Source organism: Carettochelys insculpta, chromosome 6 (genome assembly GCF_033958435.1).
Source record: "Carettochelys insculpta isolate YL-2023 chromosome 6, ASM3395843v1, whole genome shotgun sequence".
In the NCBI taxonomy this organism is placed as follows: Eukaryota; Metazoa; Chordata; order Testudines; family Carettochelyidae; genus Carettochelys; species Carettochelys insculpta.
Window position 1 is genome coordinate 25,389,199 of NC_134142.1, and position 22,826 is coordinate 25,412,024.

At 45.1% G+C, this 22,826-nt stretch overlaps 1 protein-coding gene across 3 annotated transcripts; it reads right to left on the reverse strand.

Annotated features, from left to right (window-relative positions):
• Positions 1–1,388: 1,388 nt before the first annotated feature.
• Positions 1,389–22,528, reverse strand: CYP46A1 (cytochrome P450 family 46 subfamily A member 1). 3 transcript variants are annotated; one of them, XM_074996535.1, is made up of 16 exons: positions 22,303–22,528; positions 20,901–20,978; positions 20,483–20,564; positions 19,788–19,861; positions 18,342–18,428; positions 17,373–17,511; positions 15,535–15,645; positions 14,531–14,687; positions 14,094–14,159; positions 10,841–10,913; positions 10,079–10,163; positions 7,404–7,514; positions 7,011–7,099; positions 6,443–6,509; positions 3,861–5,023; positions 1,389–1,617 (listed from the first exon to the last, which is right to left on the reverse strand). In XM_074996535.1, exons 1-15 carry the CDS (start codon positions 22,428–22,430, stop codon positions 4,862–4,864), a joined length of 1,509 nt encoding a protein of 502 aa, XP_074852636.1. In that variant the 5' UTR covers positions 22,431–22,528; the 3' UTR covers positions 1,389–1,617; positions 3,861–4,861. The 3 variants fall into 3 exon arrangements, with proteins under 3 accessions (XP_074852636.1, XP_074852635.1, XP_074852637.1); XM_074996534.1 differs by having other exon boundaries at positions 2,239–5,023; XM_074996536.1 differs by lacking the exons at positions 1,389–1,617; positions 7,011–7,099 and having other exon boundaries at positions 4,882–5,023.
• Between the last annotated feature and the right edge of the window lie 298 nt (positions 22,529–22,826).

Consider the following 22,826-nt stretch of genomic DNA (forward strand, 5'->3'; position numbering starts at 1 on the left):
CATTAATGCAAATCGGTTAAACAAAATGGAGTTATGGAGCCTTGGGGGGCCCCTCATGCCTGGGAGCCCTGGGGCAAGTGCCCCTTTTGCCCTTCTGTTAGTCAGCCACCTGGTTCCTTACCCTTAACTGACAGGATCTACATTTCCTAATGAAACAAAACAACAGAAATGCAGCACTTCAAAGGCTAACAAAATGATTTATTTGGTGACGAAAGCTCATTGCTGAATAAATGATTTTGTTAGTCTTTAAAGTGCTACATTTCTGCTGTTTTGTTTTGTTGGCTACAGACTAACATGGCTACCTCCCTGTTACTATTTCTTAATGAAGTTAGCTAGCTCAGCAATTCTGAAATAAACTGGCAATTTATTACAAAAGTATATAACCCCTGTGTTGATGTACTGTAACTTGGTTACTGAACAGGCTCGGAGAGGGAGTGTTCACAGCCTAATACCCAGATACTGAAGGAAGATGATGAGAGAAAGAGAGAGACAATCACCTCCTGGTGCCACAAAAGGTACTGCCCTCCCAGGAATGCTAGCATGGGAACTAGGTCCAAAGGGATGTCAGGGATGCGTCTAAATTTCATACCTCAGGCAGAATACAAGACTGTAACATCAACATACCCAGCAGACATGTACTGCCTCCATGCTCTCTTCCAGCAATCAGGATGAATGACTTTGTGCTTTTTGTCATCATTCTGGGTATGGTGCCTTTTTGCATGAGTCCCTCAACATGTCACACAGCCAGATGCACCACATAATGGAGAGCCCAAGGAGTGTGAATCACTTGAGTTCCATTTCAGATTCTGTATGTTCAGCCAAACTGGTGCCCTCAGATACTAAGCAACATCGTACCAGGGATGTGGCCAAATGGTCCATGGATGGCTTCATCTTTAATATAGTAAGACATCCCGTGGAAACAATGAAGTAAAGCACATAATGCTTCATCTTGGGTCTTGGCTATTCAGATCAAACTGGAGATGCTAGATATAATCTCCATGGGTCACACTTTAGAGATCAAGGCTATTCCAGTCTGCTTCATTTTATTTACAGTATGTGACATTTGCAGGCTCTTGGCAAGTTGCCAAGGAAGCCCCTGATTGTGTACAGTTTGGGTGTCCTTCTTGAGTACATGCAACACAGTCTCACACAAGTAACCAAGCTGCTCATTCTAAAGGGGAAATCTAATACAGCACTGAAAGTATTAATTCTTGTACCAGCCTGTTACCTGAGAACAGTATGCAGAAAAGGTTTTTGCTTTTATAGGCCTGGACCCCCTAACTTTCTATTATTGTGCGTATTGGACACCTCACAAATAAAAAGTAAACAAGAACTATTTATTTAACAAACAAGTATTAATTAAACAAACCTTCCAGCTGTCAGAACTATTTACATGCGAGCGGAGTTTTCCCGAGCTCCCCCATCTCAAAGTCACTCTTACCGCAGTCCAAAGTGATGTATGGATGCCAGGTAAGTCGAGCTGTTCCCCAAAACGGAAGGGAAAAGCTGCAGAATCTGCCTCCTGGATGCTTTCTTCTAGGCATGCAAACAGATAGAATTCTTCTCTTCTATCTTCTGCCTTCTATTCTTGACTTGTGATCCTGCATGTAGCAATGCCTAGGGAGAAATGATGGCATGCGTGTGGGTGGGACACTATGCTCCCGTTTTTAGTCTTAAAATTAAATTGAACAAGGTTCCCGGCCTACAAGGTCTCCACACTCCCTATTCTGTAGGAGTGCTTTGCCCTAGCCACCGGAGGGGGTCTCCTCCTCCTCCTCTGGTCCTTCAGCTCAGAGCTGGGATGGGAGCAGAGGGAGAGAGAGAGAGAGAGAGAGAGAGCCCAGAGCAGGCTGGATCACCTCCTCTTATGGCTTCTTGTCTCTAGGCAGATTTGTACCACGTGATGCCCTTTTCTCCCCACCTTCAGTCTGTGCCCTTTTCTGAGGGGGAAGGTGACTTAGTGATTTTTCCAGACTCCATATTAAAAATGGCTCCCAATGGGGACTCCATTTTGAATAACAACTTTTAGTGAAACATTCTTAACAAGCCAGTCCGTCTCCATGCCACTTAGCTATTTAAGCCAGAAAGAGGCTAAATCAGCGATGTCCGATAGTAATCGAAGGATTGCCACTCGTGGTTGTCCTCCTTCTGCATTCACCAAGCCCCCCACAAGACTGCCTGCCCCTCCCCCAGGCTCAGGCACCCCCACCCCACCCCCATATGTTCCACCCGACTCACTGGGGCTGCCACTGTTGGAGCTGGGGCCTCCAGGGCTGCGCTGCTCTGGGCTGGGGCCACGTCGGGCTACAGACGCCGGGGGCTGTGGGAGCTGCACAGCTCCCAGCTGGAGCCACAGGAGTTGTGCTGGGGCTGCAGGAAGGGCTGAAGGAGCTGTGCCGGGGAAGCTGCTGCAGGGGTTGTCTCTACTGCTGCTGCCACACGTGTCCCTCCAAGTGGTGGGGGGCAGGGGAGCGTGTGGATGGTGTGGGCAGAAATGCAGGCAGCATGGGTGGCTCTGCTGAGCTGCATTCTGCCACATATCCGTGTCCCGTTCGCCACATGTGGCGCATACTGGATACTGCAGCCTTAGTGCTGCAGTGAAAATAAATGGCCCAGAGCAGTCAGTATGCAATGCTGCTGTAGCTCTGTGGATCCAAAGATATTAGAGAGACAAGGGGGTGAGGTAATTGATTGTACCAACTTCTTTCTCGCCAACAGCCCTATCCTGTCAACTTAGGCTGAGCACATTCACCAGATGGGCTGCAGGGCGGCTGCATCATCCTAAATGTTGGAGCAAGGAAACAAATTCTTACCAGTACAGGTGTGGGGAGGATGCAGCAGCCAAGGAGGGCTACATGACCCCTCCATGTGGCTCTGCCCTGTCCCCAGCCAGGGGTCCCTACACTCTTCTTCCCCCTATCCCACATTACCTGGGGGTGAGGGCGCTCAGGGCAGTACCAAAGCTGGAGGAGCTGTGGGCAGTTCTGCTCCTTTCCCCAGTGGGAGGGCCAGCAGCGAAAGGAGCAGAATGCCAGCAGCTCCTCTGGCTGCCACAGCACTCCCAGCCCTGCCCACTTAGGCCCCAGCCCTGTACACAGAGACGCGGCAGCCTGTAGAGGGGCAGGGGATGACCAGCAGAGAGTCTTCTGTTATACTGGACTGGCCACAAATAACTTGCCAGCAGGGCCTCTCAAACTGTACCAACCCACTTGTACCACTGGAGAGCAGCCTGGAAATAAAAACCTCATCAGCAAAGCCCAACTGGTCTCTCAGTGCCTTCCTCTGAGCATGGAGCAGAGGTCGTCTAGTCATACCCCACCAGATCAACTCCCTGACTCACACTGCCTGGGCCTCAAGGCAGTCCCCTCTTCCTGGCCTGTGGCTTGAAACAGTTTAGCCTCGTGAGGACTGGAAAGGGGACAAGACGTCTTGGTCTGGTTTGATCCAGTAAAATCTGCTTGGCGAGATTCAGAAGCCAGTTGTTTATAAAGTTAAGGCACAGCCAGGCAGAGTGATTAACCCCTGTCGTGTGGCACCCCCACATTAGATAGAAACAAACATCCAAATGGAACCTGGGGCAGGGCAAAAACATTTTCTAGACAGCATCCCTCGAAAGTGACTATAAAAATCTCTTGAAATCTGAGGAAAATTTGTTACCAGCACAAATATCTTTATCCTATCACGCGCCCCCCCCATTTTTACCCAATCCTGAGGGCTAAAGGCATGAGCCTGTTAATTTAACTCCCACCCTTACCCAATTCTTAGGGCTCAGGGTGTAGTTCCCTGCAGGTGTGCAGGACCTGTGCCCCTGAAAAAGCCTTACACGGTAATATTCTTATGCTTTATTTATTTGCAATTACCAAGAAGCAGAATACTTGCTGAGCACACAGGCTGTCTACACATGATGTTTCCTCCAGAAGAAGCATGCTAATGAGCTATCCGGAAGATGCTAATGAGGCAGAGATGCAAATTTTGAGAAAGAAGAGACTTCTGGAAGATCTCCGGGGGCCACGCATCTGCATGTGTACTTTGGAGTCCGGACAAGCTTCTTCCAGACTCTGAAACACATGAGGTGTGGAAAATTTGCATCCATGCCTCATTAGCATACCGCTTCTAAGTGGCATATGTAGACACAGCCACACTGTCATGCTCACCAATCCTGACAAAGGCAAGCAGACTTTCCCTACTGCAACAGGCAAAGTCAGGCTCTGGACAATGGTTTCTGCACCTCAGGGTCTAGCAGTTCTGGTCTTGAGGGTCTTATTGCTGTTTTTCCCCTTCCTTCCTTCCATCCTGCTGTTGTCCTTCTTGGACTCCAGTTAAAGTAGTGAAACTTGAACCCTTCTTAGCTATACCTTGACCAAATATTTTAGTATAATTTTACTAGCCAATCGTAACCCGCTGTAAAAGAATTACTTAACCAATCAAATCCCCCCACCTTGATTTACACCTAGCACAATTAATCATACAGCAGACAGAAACAACTACAAACCAGAGATCATACAGAAAACAGTAGAAAAGTGAAGACAATCATCATAGAATGGGGATTCTGCAACCTGTTATTGGTAAGTAGCTTCTTGCCAGATGAAATGCTGTTAACAAGTTTTCTTTACCCATCTTGAGATTTGTTTTCTTTTATTTGGTGACAGTGGGTGGCAATAGGATGTGGTCTCCTTAATAGCCTGGTGTGACATCATTGTAATGCAATTTAGATGGAATGTGTGTGTGTGACTACAGTTAATGGCTGCTGCTCTTCATTCTAGCTGTAGAGACAGGCCGTTCAATATTGCTATAAAAAAAAAAAAATGTGTTATGCTGTTACACATCCACCATAATTTGACTCCATTGTTTCCTAATCCCATTATTTCTGAGACCCTTTTGTAACGATTCGTGGTTTCACTCTGCACACAACACGATCTTTTGGTTTCAAGGTTGCGTTATCCAAAATTTTAAAGCTTTGTCCTGGCACCAGCTGAAATTCAAATCTCTGAAGCAGTTTTGCCATCACCACTTTAGCCTCCATCTGTTAGGGAGGAAAGAAAACTCAAAGTCAGCAGATGCAAATGGCGGGCAGTGCTTTAAATTTAAGACACTGGGCAATTCTGTAAAATACAATCAAAACAAAAAAAGCAGTCCAGTAGCACTTTAAAGTTGATGGATCTCCATTCCAAATGGCTGAGTGTAGTGTCTTGCATGTTGAATAGTAACAGAGAGAGAGCCACGCTAGTCTATCTACTATCAAAACAAAAAAGGAAGTTATTTTGTTATCTTTTCAAGTGCTACTGGACTGCTTTTTTGTTTTGATAGTAGATAGACTAGCATGGCTCTCTCTCTGTTACTACTCTGTAAAATACAGAGATTGAGAACAATGGGACTACAATATTATTGTAACTCTGTTAAGGAAGGAGCTGCATCTGTGAGGTTTGTTCCTCAGTCACCTGAAGCTTTCACAAATTGGAGATAAATGACAGGCACAAAGACAAATCTGGTGGCTTAAGTTCTTGGTCCAATTTGGAGACAAGGGTACAGATCATAAGAACGGCCAAACTTGCCACCTCCCAGTTTACCCCTTTCTCCAAATCATTTATGAACAAGTTGAATAAGATTGGTCCTAGGACTGACCCTGGGGGAACCCCACTAGTTACCCCCTCTCCATTCTGAAAAAGGTATCATTTATTCCTCCCATTTCCTGCCTTTTAACCAGTTCTCAACCCATGAAAGGATCTTCCCTCTTAACCTATGACAATTTAATTTATGTATGAACCTTTGGTGAGGGACCTTGTCAAAGGCTTTCTGGAAATCCAAGTACACTATATCTACTGGATCCGCCTTATCCACGTTTGTTTGACCCCTTTGAAGAACTCTAATATATTAGTAAGGCATGATTTCCCTTTACAGAAGCTATGCTGGCTTTTGCCCAACAAATTATGTTCTTCTATGTGTCTGACAATTTTATTCTTGACTATGTTTTCAACTAATTTACCTGGTAACGACATTAGACTTACTGGTCTGTAATTGCCAGGATTGCCTCTAGAGCCCTTTTTAAATATTGGCATTACATTAGCTATCTTCCAGTCATTGGGTACAGAAGTTGATTTAAAGACTAGGTTATAAACCAAAGTTAACAGTTCCACAATTTCACATTGCAGGTCTTTCAGAACTCTTGGATGAATGCAGTCTGGTCCCAGTGACTTGTTATTGTTGAAGTTTATCTATCAGTTCCAAAACCTCCTCTAGTGGACACCTCAATCTTGGACAATTCCTCAATTTGTCACCGATGAAGACTAGATATTTTACTAAGCAATCAGCACTACGAATTATTTCAGAGAAGTTCTACAACTTGGGTTACACAGCAGTCAGACTACATGATCACACTGGTCCCTTCCCACTTTGGAATCTATGAAAAAGGTGGGATACACCAAAACTTCCAAGGTCTACCCACCTGTGCAAATATCTGTCCAATACAAGAGCGGGGTCCCAAAGAAAACGGGAAATAGGTAAAATATGGCCTATGAGGAGAAAAATCAAATCACATTTATTCAGAGGGCTGCTCTGGGAAGAGAAAATCTGGTTTATAAGGCAAATGTTTAACCACAAATTTCAATTACTTAGGAATAATTTCTTTACACCTCTCTCTCTTCAAAGCACCATCTTCTTAACCTAACAGCAAATAGCATTGTAAGGCTTTGTGCTCTTTTCCCCCCCACCTGTAGTATGGGGGAAAACAATACTGCAAACTCTTGGGGGCAGGAATATAAGTTATATATTTGGACAGGGCCCAATGCATTCTGATTTAGCCTTTGGGTGCTGCTCGAGGCTGAATTTTAACAAACAAACAAAACCCTTCTTTGTAAAGTGCTTGCCACATAAAATAAAATTATTCTTATTAAAATGCTTGTATTTGCAGCTGAGCACAATAATTATATCATGTCTACCTTTCCTATCTACCTTTTCTTTTCAAAAGGGTAACTGGGTTAAGTTCTGGTAACACACTAGCAAAATATACTCACTTTGGTGCATCTTTGCTAAATCGGTCAGGATTAAAGGTCAGTGGGTCCTTGAAAAACTTTTCCAGCCTTCCCATTACATATATGCTGAACTGCCAATAAAATGTGTTTACATTATTTATCAGATGCATGCTGCTAAACCCTTTTCAATGGCTCACAGGTACAAAAATAATTCTGTTTGTACTAGTACATCTGAGGGTGGTGCAAAGTTTTTCATTAGACACAAAACAGGGTCCAAAAGCCCCATTGTCACTATATTTTTTTAGTCTTCAGTGCCCAGTTCTCTGCTGCCGTAACTTCCCCCAAATCAATGAGTTATGCCCACCGGGAATTCTGGTTCTGCAGTGTCTGATGCCATTGTGTGTGCAATATTTTGGATGAAGCTATCAAACTCACAACTAGAGTAGTGTTTGCTGGAATTCTGACACCTTCAATGACTTTTTCTTTTGCTGTCCAACGTACCGTCCCCGGGATGGGAGGGTATAAGCGGAGGGATTCTTTGAGAACCTGTGTCAGCACAGAGTGACAAAGAGTTAATTATTACAACATGAGGGAAAGGATATGTTGTCAATTCTCCACCAGCGCTTTCCCAATCAGGTCATTGATCAGGAAGGTGAAGCTAGAGATGCTGATGTCTATTAAGGCAGGACAGCGAAACACAAACTTCTGCCCTTTTAAAGTGCATGGTATATAAGGAGACCAGAATGAAAACAAAACAAAAAAAAAAAAAAAAAAACTCCCCCACAGCAGCAAAACTCAGAGCCTCACTAAATGCTATAGTACTAAAAACAGCAGTGTAAAGTTGGAACTCAGGTAGGAACTAAGCCTGCAAAACCTCCTCTGTCAGCCCAAATTAGACTCTCTGGGAGGGGGGGGGGGTCAGCCACAAGCCCACACTGTCAAAAACTGGCAGAGATTCACTTGAAACCCAGGCTCTCCTTACCATTGGTTGTTCCCTGCACGGGCTCTCACCCCATCAGGGGAGCAGCAGCACCCCAGAGGGAGCAGGGAGGAAAGGGGCACTGAAGCTGTGGGGGCCAGGGCCATTTGCTTCAATGATGTCTGGTCTGTCCAGTTCAGGAGAACTGGCAACCCTGGAGCAGAGCAGGTGGAGAAGCTGATGCGAGAGCTTCAAGGCAGCAGGTGGGAGGGACGGCAGGCGGCATAAGCACTGGGTCAAGGAGCAGGAGGCAGACACGCTGCTAGCTGGAGAGAAGTGAGGCTTTGAAGGAAAGTACCACTGACTGTTGGACTCTCCAGTGGCTGCTCTCTGCTCTTCCAGATTCCTTTGGCCTGTACTTGTGCCACTCGCTACCACCTGGTGAGCGGGGCGTGGGTGCACAGCCCACAGGGGCAGGAAGGGGAGGCGACTGTGGGATAGGGCTGGTTGCTGCTGGAGCCAGTGCTTGTGGAGCCCAGAGAGGGTGGGGGCTGGGAGATGTAGGGGCGGGGGGACTGCCAGAGCTGGTGCTCGCTGAGCCTGTGGGGGCAGAGGGAGGCTGGGGAAAAGGGCTGAGGGTTGCTGGAACCCCAGGGCTATGCCTATGGGGGTGTCATGAATGAGTGCAGGGAAAGGGTTAATCTCTTCCGGATGTAACTTGAGTCCAGGTGAGCCAATGGGAGTGGAGTGACTTTTTTGAACTGAGAACAACTGCAGTTTAAGGGGTCTTGTCAGCTGGCAAAGGCAGAGAGAGGACTGAGGGAAGAAGGATGTGTCCCAGGCAACTGAAATAAATCCCACAAGCATCCTGGCCATCTCAAAATCAGCCAAAGAGATGTCACTAGAAGAGAAATGTACAGTTAGATGCAATCAGGTTATGGTTATTTTGAATCTGGTTGAACCGGCTCTGTTTTCTTGTTGCCTTGTTTTGTTGTTTTACTGCTCTGCTATTTTGTTGTTGTTTTCACTTGATGTTTTCCCCTTGTAACTGTTGAGCTGAATCCCAGGGAACTATTTTCTCTGTGTGCAACGCCATAACTTATTTTCTCTTGTTTTGTGAATAAATTAATGTTCTTTAAGCACTCAATCTCATACCCTGTGTCCTGACAAAGGTCTGTGAATACGTATGACTTAGGCTAGGTGGCCAGCTACTAAATTGCAGTTCTTTGATCTAAGCTCTCTCTGGAGGGATGGTTAAGAGCTTGGGGTTACCCCGACAAGAAGATATTCCAGGTGTGTCTTCCTGGGTTAAAGGGTGTTTTTTTTTGTTTTGTTTTTACCTGGGTGATGGCTGCATACCCTCCAGGGCCCAGGAGACCTGTGACCTTGGGAAGTTTTAAAGTAAAGTCTGTGTATAGCCAAGGTATTTTAATTTTTTGGGCCCCCACTTTCTGCACTTGAGTGCCAGAGTAGGTGTCGGGGGCAAAGCACTTGCCCCTAGGCATTTGCAGCCTAGGACTGTGGCTGTCAACCAGGGTACATGTACCCTGGGGGTATGCAGAGCTCTTCCAGAGGGTACATTAACTCAGTGCCTCTCTGACTTTATGAATGAAAAAATCGATTTTTTTTTTATTTAAACCTTTTCTGCACAATCATAAGTACAATGGCAAGTTGATTGGTTGGAAGAAATTGCCTATGGCAATCAGTTATGATTAAGTTGTTTTAGACAAATGTGTTGCAATTGTAGAAAAAAATTGCGTGTCTGAAAATTGTAGGTACTGGGGGTACTTGCAATTTTTTGGAAAATGGGGTATTTTATTAAAAGGAAGAGGCTGAGAAACACTGGCCTAGGATCCCACGGCTGCATTGCCCCAGGACAGAGCTGCAGGAAACATATAGTAAGTGAGAAACCTACTTTTTGTAGTATGATAAAAAATTAAACTAAGCAGGCAAGAATCTTTGTGCTGTTTCTGAGTGAAAACCCAACAAAGTCTTTTCTCCCAAGATTATGCTACCCCTAAAGGCTCAGAACATCTGATTAGTTTCAGAGGACAAACCCTGTCAGAACTGATTGTTGCTTTTGCTTGTATAAAACTAAACCAATTCAGCACCTCTAATGGCTGTTCTAGGATATGTCAATAGTGCAGCAAAACAATCCCAACTGCCCTTTGGCCTCATTCTGCTACTGTACCTGTGACAAGTACTGGAGCTTCCCAAGATCTTCATAGTCAATGTCCCTCTTGGCTCCAATAACCTCATCCACTTCAGCATGAAGCCTAGAGGGGTAATGAAGGAGATGCTGCAGTTACCAACGCCCACTTCCTATTAGGTCAAAACAGGTGTTTTAAACTGTCCTAATATTGAGCCTGATGTCACCTTCCTCCTTCAGAGAAAAAGTCTATTTTTTCTAAAAGCTGACTCATCATCATCAACATAAATAACCGTAGGCTCAGTGCCCATTGGTGTCTGATGCCTCTCTCACTATTTCCTTCCATTAATTTAGTTGTACTGGCATCAGATTTCATTCGTATTGTTTGACGGTCAGAGCATCAACACACCTCTGACCAACTGTCCTCCTTCATCCAGGCTTGGGACTGGCATGGAGCTCACAGAGGCTTCACGGCAATGTTAAAAAGCTGACTGCCTGAGCAAATACCCAAGGATTAGGACCACAGAAATATGCATAAAGTATAATTCAATCAAATGGCATAAAATCCATCAGCATTGTACAAATAAAATCAGTTAAATAGAACAAAAAAACCCCACTTTTTTTTAAAATTGTACTGTATACACAGCATTAAATATTATGCATTTCAGAACACAGGTTAGGATTTATCATGGAAAAAAAGCTGGTGTTTTAACAGTTCTTATAATTATTATCGGGCAAAACACGCCCACCCCGAAATTAGTAAGGGTGGACTAGCAAACAAAGTAAGGTAGGAAGGATTCATACCTTTCCACCATTTCTGGCTGCCGCCCCAGTTCCATTATTGTAAAGGATAACTGACAAGCAGTTGTTTCATGCCCTAAAAATATTGAGAATCAGTTTAAAAAGCAACTTGAAATAAATTACTGTTCTATCTGCAGTGAAGCACAGCAACACAACTATGACCAAAAAATCAGGGGACAGATTGAGGCCTCTTAAAAAAGTTTGGTCCAAAATATTTTGTTATGATTATGCTGGCCACTGCATGAATAAAGTCATATAAATGTTGAACAATGAGTGTAGCAGGCCTTCAACAATAAACAGTACAAGCAGATTAAACTGCAGATCAAGCCACTTATTTCGTCTCTTGCTTTTAGTAAATATGGAGAACTGATTTCTCCTCTTTGTAACAGCCCTTAACGTATCTGAAAATTATCAATTCCCCCATTCAGTCTTTTTTAAAACTTTCAAGAATAAAGATACTCAGTTTTTTAAGGCTTCCCTGCAGGTCAGGTTTTCTAGCCTTACTGTCATAAGCTCTTAGTTAGCGTGTGTTTCTACAGCAAGTTTTTGACATACTGCAGTTTTCCTTCACTGACCCATTTTTATGTGGTGCACGCAATTTTTATATAGCACATGTGTTCACACGAGGGTGTTTGGGTGCGGGAGGGGAGCTGCCCAAGGGAAGTGCACCTCAGATCTGGCACTCTGAGCCCCCTCAGACAGCTTCCCAGACCTGCTGCTCCTGGTGGAGGCACAGTTAGGAGGCACTGTCTATGGGTGAAGGTTGGGCTGTGCTTCCATCTCTGCCAGAAGCAGGCATAGGGAGCCATCTGAAGGGAGCATCACCTCACCTCCAGATCTGGCACCCCAAACACTGACATGCACCCCCCACTCTCCGTCCTCAGCACTGTCCCTTACCCAAACTTCCTGTGTATTACATACTATTAGTACTTCCCAGAATATTAGCCTCAGCAAATTGTTGGTTCATATTTAATTTGTGATCTACCAGAAGCCCCAGATCCCTTTCCAGCAGTACTACTTCCTAGCCAGTTACTCCCCATTTTGTGTTTGTGCAACTGACTTCTTCCTTTCTAACTGTAGTACTTCATACTTGCTCTTGTTGATTTTTATTTCATTTAATTCCAGAACAATTCTCCAGTTCAACTGAGGTCATTTTGAATTCCAATCCTGTCACAGAATCGTGGAATTCTAGGGCTGGAAGGCAACTCAAGAGTTCATCTAGTCTAGCCCCTGCCCATAGCAGGGTCAACCGAACTAAATTATCCCAGACATGACTATGTCAAGCTGGGACTTAAAAACCTTTAGGGGTGGAGATTCTACCACCTCTCTTGGTAATGCATTTCAGTGCTTCACCACACTCCTGGTGAAACAGTTTTTCCTAATATCCAACTTACACCTCTCCCTCTGTAACTTCAGACCATTGCTCCCTGTTCTGCCATCTGTCACCATTGAGAACAGTCTCTCTCCATCCTTTTTAGAGCCCCCTTTTAGGAAGTTGAAGGCTGCTATCAAATGACCCCTCAGTCTTCTTCTGCAAACTAAATAAGCCCAAATCTCTCAGCTTCTCCTCATAGGTCATGTGCTCCAGCCCCTTAATCATTTTCATTGTCCTCTGCTGAACTCTCTCCAATGCGTCCACATCCCTTCTAGACTGGGGGGCCCAGAGCTGGATGCAGTACTCCAGATGTGGCCTCACCAGTGCCGAGTAGAGGGGAATAATAACTTCTCTAGATCTGTTGGAAGTGCTTCTTCTAATGCACCCCAATATGCCGTCAGCCTTCTTGGCTACAAGGGCACACTGTTGACTCATACTCAGCCTCTCACCCAATGTGATCCTCAGGTCCTTCTCTGCTGCACTGCTACTTAGCCAGTCAGTCCCCAGCCTGTAACAGTGGTTGGGATTCTTCCGTCCCAAGTGCAGGACTCTGCACTTCTTGTTGAACCTCAAATTTCTTTTGGTCCAATCCTCCAATTTGTCTAGGTCACTCTGGACCCTGTCCCTACCCTCCAGTGTACCTACCTGACCCCCTATCAGTGTCATCTGCAAATTTGCTGAGGGTGCAGTCCATCCCTTCATCCATTAATAAAGACACTGAACAATACCGGCCATAGAACTAATACTTGGGGCACTCCACTTGCAACTGACCACCAACCGCCATAGCCCCACAACCTCTCTGATAACCCTCTTATTGTTATCATGCCTGTAGAAACCCTTCTTGTTGCCCTTCACATTCCTTGCAACTTCCAATTGTGCTTTCGCTTTCCTGATGATCCCCTGGCATTCTCCAGCTATGTATTTATACTCTCCTTAGTCATCTGCTTCCAAAGTCACAGCAACACTCTAAAGCTTGACATCATACATAATTTTATAAACATATTCTCCACTCTATTATCCAAGTCATTAATTTAAATATTGACTGCCTGTTGCACATCCCTGGTCTGGCACTGTCAGGATCTGACAAGTCTTGAACAAGATAATTTGCCAGACCAGGGGAGGTCTGGGGCTTCTGCTGCCAGGCAGCTGCGTGCTACCAGAAGCTGCTGTGGCTCTAGCCTCCTGCTTCTCAGGGGACTCTGCCACTCCCTTCCCCACCCATACTGCCATGGGGAAGTCAGGGGGGCTCTGGCTGGGCTGCCAGCTGCCACTCAAGTTTCAGCCCCAGAGATGCCCATCTGGCCAAAGCCCCAGGACTCTCTGGTCCTGGAACATCCATGGTCCTAGAGTGTACTGGATTTGAAAGGTGCAGCCTGTAGCACTGCATAAAGGACAGATCCCTGAAGGACTCGCTAGATGTATCCTCCCAGTTTAACAGTAAACCATTAACAGTTATTCTCGGAGTAAGTTTTTTTCAATCCACTATGCCCCTGTTTTCTAGGGGTTTTACCTACATCACATTTATCCTAATGTATTTTATCTACTTTAAAAGGGGATTAGAGACGACCGCACCATGAGACTCTCTCTTTGCAGACCACCATCAAGTGATGCTCTGTGGACCAGAGCTTGGGAGCCACTGGTCCTGATATTCTCCACTTATGTGTATCTGATGGGTGGGAAGGTTAAATATCATTTTCCTATTTCTCACTCCAGATCTCACCCAGACTGGTTTTATACCACTATAACTGGTAATGGAGTTACTCCTGATCTACACCTCAGTGACTGAGCCATTAGTAACTCTCATTGTAGATCCCCTGGGAATGCATACTCTTTTCAGGAGCATTCTGAGTTATGTATCAGAGTAATAAACTAACTACTAACCAGCAATGAAGAAAGTGACAAAGTTATCCAGAAGACTTTCATCATCTCTAGTCTCCTCCTGAGCTTCTGGTATAGGAAACAAAGTAGTTATAAAAGTTCACTTAGCCCCAAAAACATTTTGGGGATATGAAAAGCAGAGGCTAGAAGGGAGGGGAGATCAGTGGTGACCTAAACCCAAGTTCTGATCTCCAATGAACACAGGTGATTATGTTAAACTCAGAAAGGAGCAAATCTCCAGAACAAAGTCCCACTTGTAAACAAATGTTTGGATCATCAGCGTGAAAGAAACATTCCTCAAAATGTCAGAGAGAAGACCGAGCCTCAAAGTTCAAATGCAGAAGTGAATCCCCAAATTTTGGGTGTGTTTGGATCCAGTGTTTAACAGTGCAAAATAACTCATTAGGACAATAAAAATCAGAAAATGTTGAGTTTCCTACCATCTCCTTTCAGGATCTGAGTAAGAATATCTCGTGGGACTTCCTCCCCATTCTGGATGGCCTTTCGCCTCCGCTCAATGCATTCCTTTCCTGTAGAGCGCAGCAATCTTACACTTTCCTGGATCTCCTTTATTAATTTTTGTTTTCCTGGCATGTACTGAACATAAAATTTACTTTATCATTTTACTAGCTTTGCAACATAAGCCAATAAGGTATAGTAACTACAGCCTGTCAAAGTGCTTTTTCAATTAAACAAAACTGGGCTTGATTAAATTTTGGATGAATATTTTTGCTAAAAATATTTGCTCGCCATGGGAAAAAAATTGATTTTTTGTTGTTGCTGAATGTTCAAATGCTTCAAAACCCAATTATGCTAATCGGGATATGCTACTGTGTTACTTCAAAGCAGCTGTAATTCAATTCAGCTGCCTCATACACCATCAACAAGGCCTCCACAAGAAGCATCAAAATGTACCTTTTCAAAGAGGAGACACCACGGTGCATCATGGGAGATGTAGTCTAACCAGGGAGTCTGACCCATAAAGAAGACTGAAAGCATAATCATCTGAACTACAACTTAAATGACACCGTGGAAACATTTTCAAATGAAAATATTTTGGTATTCAGAGGAAAAAGTTTTGATATATGAATTTTTGCCAAATTTTTTTTCCCAAAGAACAAAAATCCACTTTCTAACCAGCTCTAGTGAAGACCACAGTCCTTTTTTAATCCAGACATATCTATGCTTCTATTCAGAGAAAGATCAGGAGAAAAACACAAATAATGAAATATTTTGTTCAGTGAGTGAGTTTCTTAAAGTGTTACTGAAATTTTCTTTCAAAGAGAGAAGACAGAGAAGAAAAAAACAAAAAACCACACCCCACACAGGAACCAGCTCAATCTGCTGAGCTTTTTTCTATTGCAGATGGCCCCCAGACCACCGTGCTCTCCAGTCAACATGCAGCAGTGACTACAGCTTCACTATGAAGAGAACGCCTACGGACCTTCACGAAGGGGACACGACTCTCGTTCATTCCCTTCAGGGCCATGGACACGGCACGTGGTAAAGGCATCTGGTCATTGTGCAGCGAGTTTAATTCCATGCCAAAGGCCACCTGAGAATATTGAGAGCAAGAGGCAGCTATTTGCTGATAAATCCTTCATCTTACTGCATCTGTAATTAAAAACCACATGAATAGACTCATGCCCTGAACCTGTATCATGTTGGTACTGTAGGGTTACATTCTGTCTGTAGGCACAGCCCTGAGTAAAGGGTGGTAACTAAAGCCCTGAAGCAGCCACAGGGAGAGTAGTTCAACAACCTCCCCTCACCCCATGTCACAGTACTTCCCCAACTTGATTAGACCTTTACTGCTCCCTTATACCACCCTTGTGCTGTTGCAGCAGAAGAGATGCAGTCGTGGTACCTTTCTGTTGGTGCTCAGTGGCAACAGAACAGCATGTACACATGTGAATTAAACCCAACTTGCTCCTTTGAGATCTAGGGAGGGGGTGAAGAAGAAACATTCCTGGAGAACTCTCTCAACATACAGTAGACCCCTGACTTACACGATTTTGACTTGTGCGATTCTTGGAATAATACGAGTCAAACAAACAAACAAACAAAAAAAAAACACAAGCGCTGCTGTGCCAGTCAATTTCCCGGCTCCCGCGAGTGGCAGGGAGCTGGGAACCAGGCAGCATCCAGGACCTTGCGCTCCTGGTTCCCCTCCACTTGTAGGAATAGGGAAAAGTGACTGACGCTGTTGCACCTGGCTCCCGGCTGTGCCTGGCTCCCAACTCCCATGAGTGCCAGGGAGCCCAGAACCAGGCACAGCAGCGCTGGTCAGTTTCCCAGCTTCCACAATAAGAGGGGAGCTGGGAAACTAGCTGACCCTGCTGCACCTGGCTCTGCATGTGGGTGAGCACCATAAGCAGGCACAGAGCTGCCGCCATCTTCGCCTGAAAGCCCCTCCCCCATCCCCACTTACACAAAATTTGACTTATGCAGGGTTGCTCATGAACGCAACCTACACCTGAGTCAGGGTCTACTGTATGTCTACACTGCAGATGTAACTTGCAGCTTGGACGGACACAACCTAGTAAGTACACCAAAAATGGCAGCACAGGCTGTACAAGCCCATCTGGGATCCCTGGTACGCACTCACATTGCTAGTGCTGGTATGTCTACATGAGCTGCAAATCACACCTCCAAATGAACTATCCACAAGGCCTGAGTGTAACAGCTTGGGCGAAAGAAAAAAAGACACCCAAACACATCCAAGAGGCACGTAAGGGCTTCCAATTCTGGAATATGATACTACTCTATGTAGGAATAATAGATTCTCACCCTGAATTTCACCGGCATTCAGGGAAAGTTCTCTTTTTCAAAGCTACAGCCACCTAGTTTTGTTCTTGTGTATTAGGTATCTGCATTTCCACTCTTCTCTGACACTTAAGCTGTGTCTACACTAACCACTTCCTTTCAGAAGGGGCATGGTAATGAGTGAGGTCAGAAGATGATAATGGGGTGCTGCCATGAATATGCAGTGCCGCATTAGCATACTAGTAGCCACAGTGATTTGGAAGTGCCGCTTTCGAATCTCGCGCCGCCTGTCTCGATGGGGTCCTTTCTAAAGGCCCCCCATCTACATGGGCGGCACTTGATTTGAAAGCAGTGCTTTTGAATCGTGCGCAGATGCCATTATGCTAATGAGGTGCTGCATATTCATGGAAGCCCCTCATTAGCATCTTCCAACCTCGCTCGTCACCATGCCCCTTCCGAAAGGAAGTGGCTAGTGTAGACGCAGCTTTACAGTAGAAAAAGAAAGTCAGTCTGTACCTTTGCAATAATATCCAGGGTCACTCTATTCATCATGCTCATCATATCCAGTTCCATTTTTCCATCTACTTTTTCCTCAAGCTCTCTCATCAGCTCCTCTGCTTTTCCATTAAAGATTTCCATCAACTCCATCAGGTAGCTGGACAGTTAAAAACAGCAATGGGGAATTTTTGTTCTGACAAAAGTTAGTTTCATTTATCTTACAGAAGAAAAATATAGAGAATAATGTTTTTCAAGTGATACTTTAAATCCCAAACAATCTACTTGCATTTTTTCCAAATTAGAGAAAACAGTTGATGTCATCTCTTGCTTAAGCATGACAAAATTGGCTACATTCTGTTTGCCCTCCCACTGTGGAATTCAATCCTGCCAGAGATATCACCAAAACAAATCACTTTCAAAGCAAACAGCCTGGTTTAGAGCCCACTGAGGTGAATGGAAGGACTCTCATGAACTCCAGTAGGCTTTGAATCAGACATGAAATGAAACACAATGCCTATACTTAGCTTTCCTTTTAAGTACATGTGTGCACGCTTACACGTGCAAAACTAAACAAAATCCCTACCAACTAATATGTTTCCCCCACAGCCTGGAAGCTAATGAGACAAGTGGTATGTGAGTTTGCTTTTTAGATACTTGAGGAGTACACAGGCAGAAATGGCAGATGGTGCAATCAATAGGTATCTGCACAGTGAGCTCTGTAAAAACTCCTTCCGCAATGGTAACCATTGGGTTTGTATGGATATAAGTGGGAGGATCAAGTTTGTCCCCATTTACTGCATGTACAATCTGGTCAAGTTATATGTGCCATAAAAACAATGCATTAGATTTTTGACAAAATAAGAACTGTCCATTGAATGACCACAGTTCTTACTTATTTTAAATTTAGAAGTAAGAGGGGACTACCCAACATTTTAAAAACAATAATAATAGACAATAGGGCAGAAACCTCATATAGATTTGTCTTACGTTCGGCTGAAAGCTGGATCCAAAATCCTCCGTTGCTTGTGCCAGTGATCATGGTTCAAGTCAGTTACTAAGCCATTCCCTAAAAATCTAACAAAAAGACAAAGATGAAGGGAAACAAAAAGTTTCTGGTGTGGGATTTGCTATGAAATTTTAAATGTTTCGAAGCCACGTGCACAGCTGTCTTTCTCCCTCTCCCTGAACTCTCATTAGTCTACTAGGCTTTACAATAAGGCAATACTTTGCCGTTTCCAATTATAAATATGTTCATTGCCGAGGCAGCACCGAGTTGGTCCAAGCACATTATTCCACTCATGGCTTTAAAAGACAACTGTGTTTGTACTGTGTTGAGCACAACCGAACCTTGATTGGCAGCTTCTAGATGTTACCACACACAAAATAATACATAATGGTATCTGAAATATCACATTACACATCATACAGGGCAGGATAACTTCTCCCTCTGATTAAAACCAGCAGCTGAAAGCCCTATGCAAAATGGAATGACTCAATAATTTAAAGGGCATCCAATGTTTGATTTATTTTAAAAAAAAAAACAAAAAAAACAAAAAAAAAACCCCACACACAAAATCTTGTGTAAGCTTTCATCTGCTTTGGGCTCACCTCACAGAAGCCTAACTGCTCTGAGGCTAGGTGCATAAGCCACAGGGGAGGCCTATGAAAGATAAAGGACTGTTATGCCTATTCTCCATCATTCCACTAGGAAGACACTTGATTCTAATGGGTGCCTAATGCAGCGTTTCCCAAATGGTGTTCCACGGAACCCTGGGTTTCACAAAGTGAAAATCAGGGTTCCTCAAGAAAATTCCTCTGCAGCTCCCGGCCCTGCCGCTGCTGAAACAGTAAAACTAAATTTAATTGGTTTAATGGCCAGCAGGGCGGTGGGAGAAATCCATCCATTAAACCAACTGAATTTAGTCCCATTATTTCAGAGGCGGAAGGGCGGGGACCCACACAGAGCCCCTCATTTGCCCCGCTACCCGAGCGGCCACACCCCTCCGTGGGTGTGGCTTGGTTCACCCCTGCCAGCAGAACACCCCCACATCAGCCTTCCTTCTGCTGGACACACATGGCCACGCAGCACAGTCTCCCCAGCCAGCGCCATGGATGAGTAAATTCCAGGGACCAGTTTGGAGCTGTGGTGGGTTAATCCTGATGTTATTTTGGGGGCGGAGATGGGTAAAGCCTGGGAATGAGGTTCTGCAAAATTCTTTCAAGTTTAAATGGGTTCTGTGGCCAAATAAAGTTGGGAAACACTGGCCTAATGTAATGGATTCCTCATGCCCAATTCTGACAGGAATTTAGCCATGGATCCCAATTTAAAGTCAAATTCTAAATCAAATCAAAGCAAATTTAATCCCCTCCTCCCATTTTATTAATCTCCAATTTATTTTTCATACACAATGTTTTTGACTGGAGATGGCCTACCTCACGCCAAATAAAGAACTGAGACGACTGTATGATACTCGATCCTTCGGGTACTGTGGCATCATCAGGAACTCCTAAAATCAAATCCCCTAATCAGGAAATATACAGTGCAATTCATTTTCCAATTAGACTATAAAATAACAATTCAAGCATTCAGTTATTTCTTCGTTTTATCAAAAGTCCACACAAAAAGGCTCCAAGAATCATATAAATTTGCCCTGCAAACTGTTAAGAACACATTTGTCTGCTACCTATAATTATTTTAAATAGTCTAGGCCTGCAGAAAATTTCTAAGTTCTGTAAGTGTACAAATGAGCCAAACTATCTTTCCTCCAAGGATTAGAAATTGGTTTACAAACATTTTTCAAGTCTCTCAACACTATTATTCTTATGATTCAGAAGGGGAAACTGAGGCACAAATAGTTAGTGGACTACTTTTTGGAAGTGTTGAGCACTTCCAGCTTTCATTGACTGCCGTAGATGCTAAGGACATCCATCACCCTGGAAAGAGATGTCACAAGTGATTTCAATCAAAGCAATGGTATAAGTCAAATGGTATAGTAAGAAATACAACTGTGGCCTGCTGGCTCCTAAACTAATATTTCAAACACCGCATAAAACCCATTCATTTTAAAGGAGAACTGATGGATGAGTGGATGCACAGGATCACTCCAGCCAGCTGATTTATACAGTACCTTTACTCCTTCAGGACTCAGAATTAGTAACGACACTCTGTGAAAACCATTAACACGCACAATGGGGCCATACTCCTCAGACCTACAAGAGAAAGAAGGAAGAAGACTTACGATGCAAATAACACATCCACCATGTATGAAGTAAAGACATCCTCAAAGGAGTGCAATACAGTGCAATAGACACTGCCACTGTCACTCCAGCATAAAGCATTTACAGCAAGACCTATGTTTTGTTCCAGATTCTGTCACTGACTTGCTGAGAAATCCTGGGCAAATCACTTAATCTATTTATGCCTCAGTTTCCCAATTTATTACATACTGTTAATGATGCCAGCTTGTCCCTCTCTCCTGCAGAACACTGGGTGGGCTGTGTAGTCCCATAAAATAGAAGAGCGTTAGTGAGAAATGAACAACTTACCATTGTCTGAAGAGCTCATGCATCAGCTCATCTTTCTTTAGTATTCTCCAAATCATTGGCAAGTGTCCCAGGAAAAAGCTACAGAAAAGAAAACTAGCTCTTACTCTAATCTTAAAGTGGAAACACTCATCTCTGTCCACAGGATGCAAGTGACCGTTGAGGGAATGAAATATGGGATAGAGATTTAAAGGCCAGAAGGGACTTGGAAGAACAAATTGGTTCAACTCTCAGAACATGCAGGTCTTGGAAGATCTGCATAAGACATAACTTACACACGTTAGATGTTATGTGTCCATTTCTCCATTTGCAGTAATGGAACTAAGATCTATTTGCCTTTGAAATGTGGTTTAAATCCTTTAAGACAAGAGTAGTAGTAGACAAGACTACTGGAGTTGTTTCTCCTTGTGACAGCAATGGGTGCTACAAGCCTCTTTGCCATTGTTCACATCTGTTGGCACTTGGGGTTTTTTTGGTTTTGTTTTGGTTTTGTGCCAAAACAGAATATGCACACAGTACAGAAAGAAGATATGCTGCAGCAGGGGAAACTATCATCATTTGATGTGATCCATAATTTTCTGACATGCCCACAGGCACTGGAGGGTGTGGCTGAGGGCAGATTTGTTGCCAGTTGGGGTCAATTTAAAGCTCACGTACGGACAGAAACAAAACGGGCATGCCAGGCCCGAGATGTGAACAAGCAGCCAGAAGTTTCATTTCCAAGTGTGGCCCACAGTTAGAGAGTGTGACATATAGGACAATGGTAAGAATGTTTCTGCTAGGAAGAGGAATAAGCATGGCCTAATGCAGGAAACCCAACCTAGGGAGCCAAGAGACCTGCACCTGCTGTCAGCTCTGCCACACCTTGGACAGGTCACTTACTTAACTTCCCCATGCCTCAGTGTCCCTGTCTGCAAAAGAGATAAATACACACAATTCCCATAAAACCAGCTGATTTCATCCAATTTTCCCAGCTGGAGGCAAACAGCAGGCAGCTCCCACCCCTCTTGATCACCGCAGCCTACACCTACAAATACAACCCCAAGCCAAACCCCTCCAGGTTGAAGACTTACAGGGCATGTGAAGAGGCTTCTACCTCCCCCCGTGGGACAGGGGAAAGCCTGGCCTCATTCCAGTCAAAGCTCTCAGGAAGCCAGATCTTCACCCGGGCCAGCAGGGGCTGTCCAGGGGCGCTGAGAGACACCGAACCGAGCTGCAAACGCTGCAGGTGGAAACGAGGTCAAGCCAGGAGCGCGGCGGCCCCCAAGCGCCTGTCCCTGCAAGACCAGCCCTAGAGCCCTCCTGGAGGGCAGCAGCGCCTCCCCTGTCCCGGCTGGCGCCCCGTCCGCAGCGCAGGCAAGCAAGCAGGCAGGCGGGCAGGCGGGCAGGCGCAGGCGCCCCGTACCTCTCTCTCGGGGGGCCGGGGATGTGGTCGTACTTGGCGTGGATGGCTCCCACGTAGCAGCAGTACAGGCCGAAGGCCAGGAGGCAAAGAGAGAGCAGGAGGAGCAGCAGGGCCCCCAGGCCCTCCATAGCCGAGCCTGGGTCGCTGCTTAGGGCCCTCCGCTCGGCCTGGGCAGGTTTCCAGCTCCCGGGGAGAAAGCCCACGAAGCCGTGCGAAAGGAGGCGGGGCAGCCCGAGCCCGGCCCCGGCCCCGGCCCCGGCCCCCGCCCCCGCCGGACCAATGCTAAGCCCCGGAGGCTGCATCCGGGGCGGTCCACGTCGCTGCTCTGCTCACCCCAGGCCCAGCAGAGCGCACGGGCACGCGGGGAGCTGCCCGCACAGAGTAGTCGTGCGGGGTAGAAACTTTGCGCTGCCCACTCCGGCGCGCACACGGCTGGCCCGCAGCCTTGTGGTTCAAAGGTTACAAGCCGGCCCCAGAACACGGTAATTTTTAAAATCAAGGTTTTTTTTAATCTTCCTGTTAAA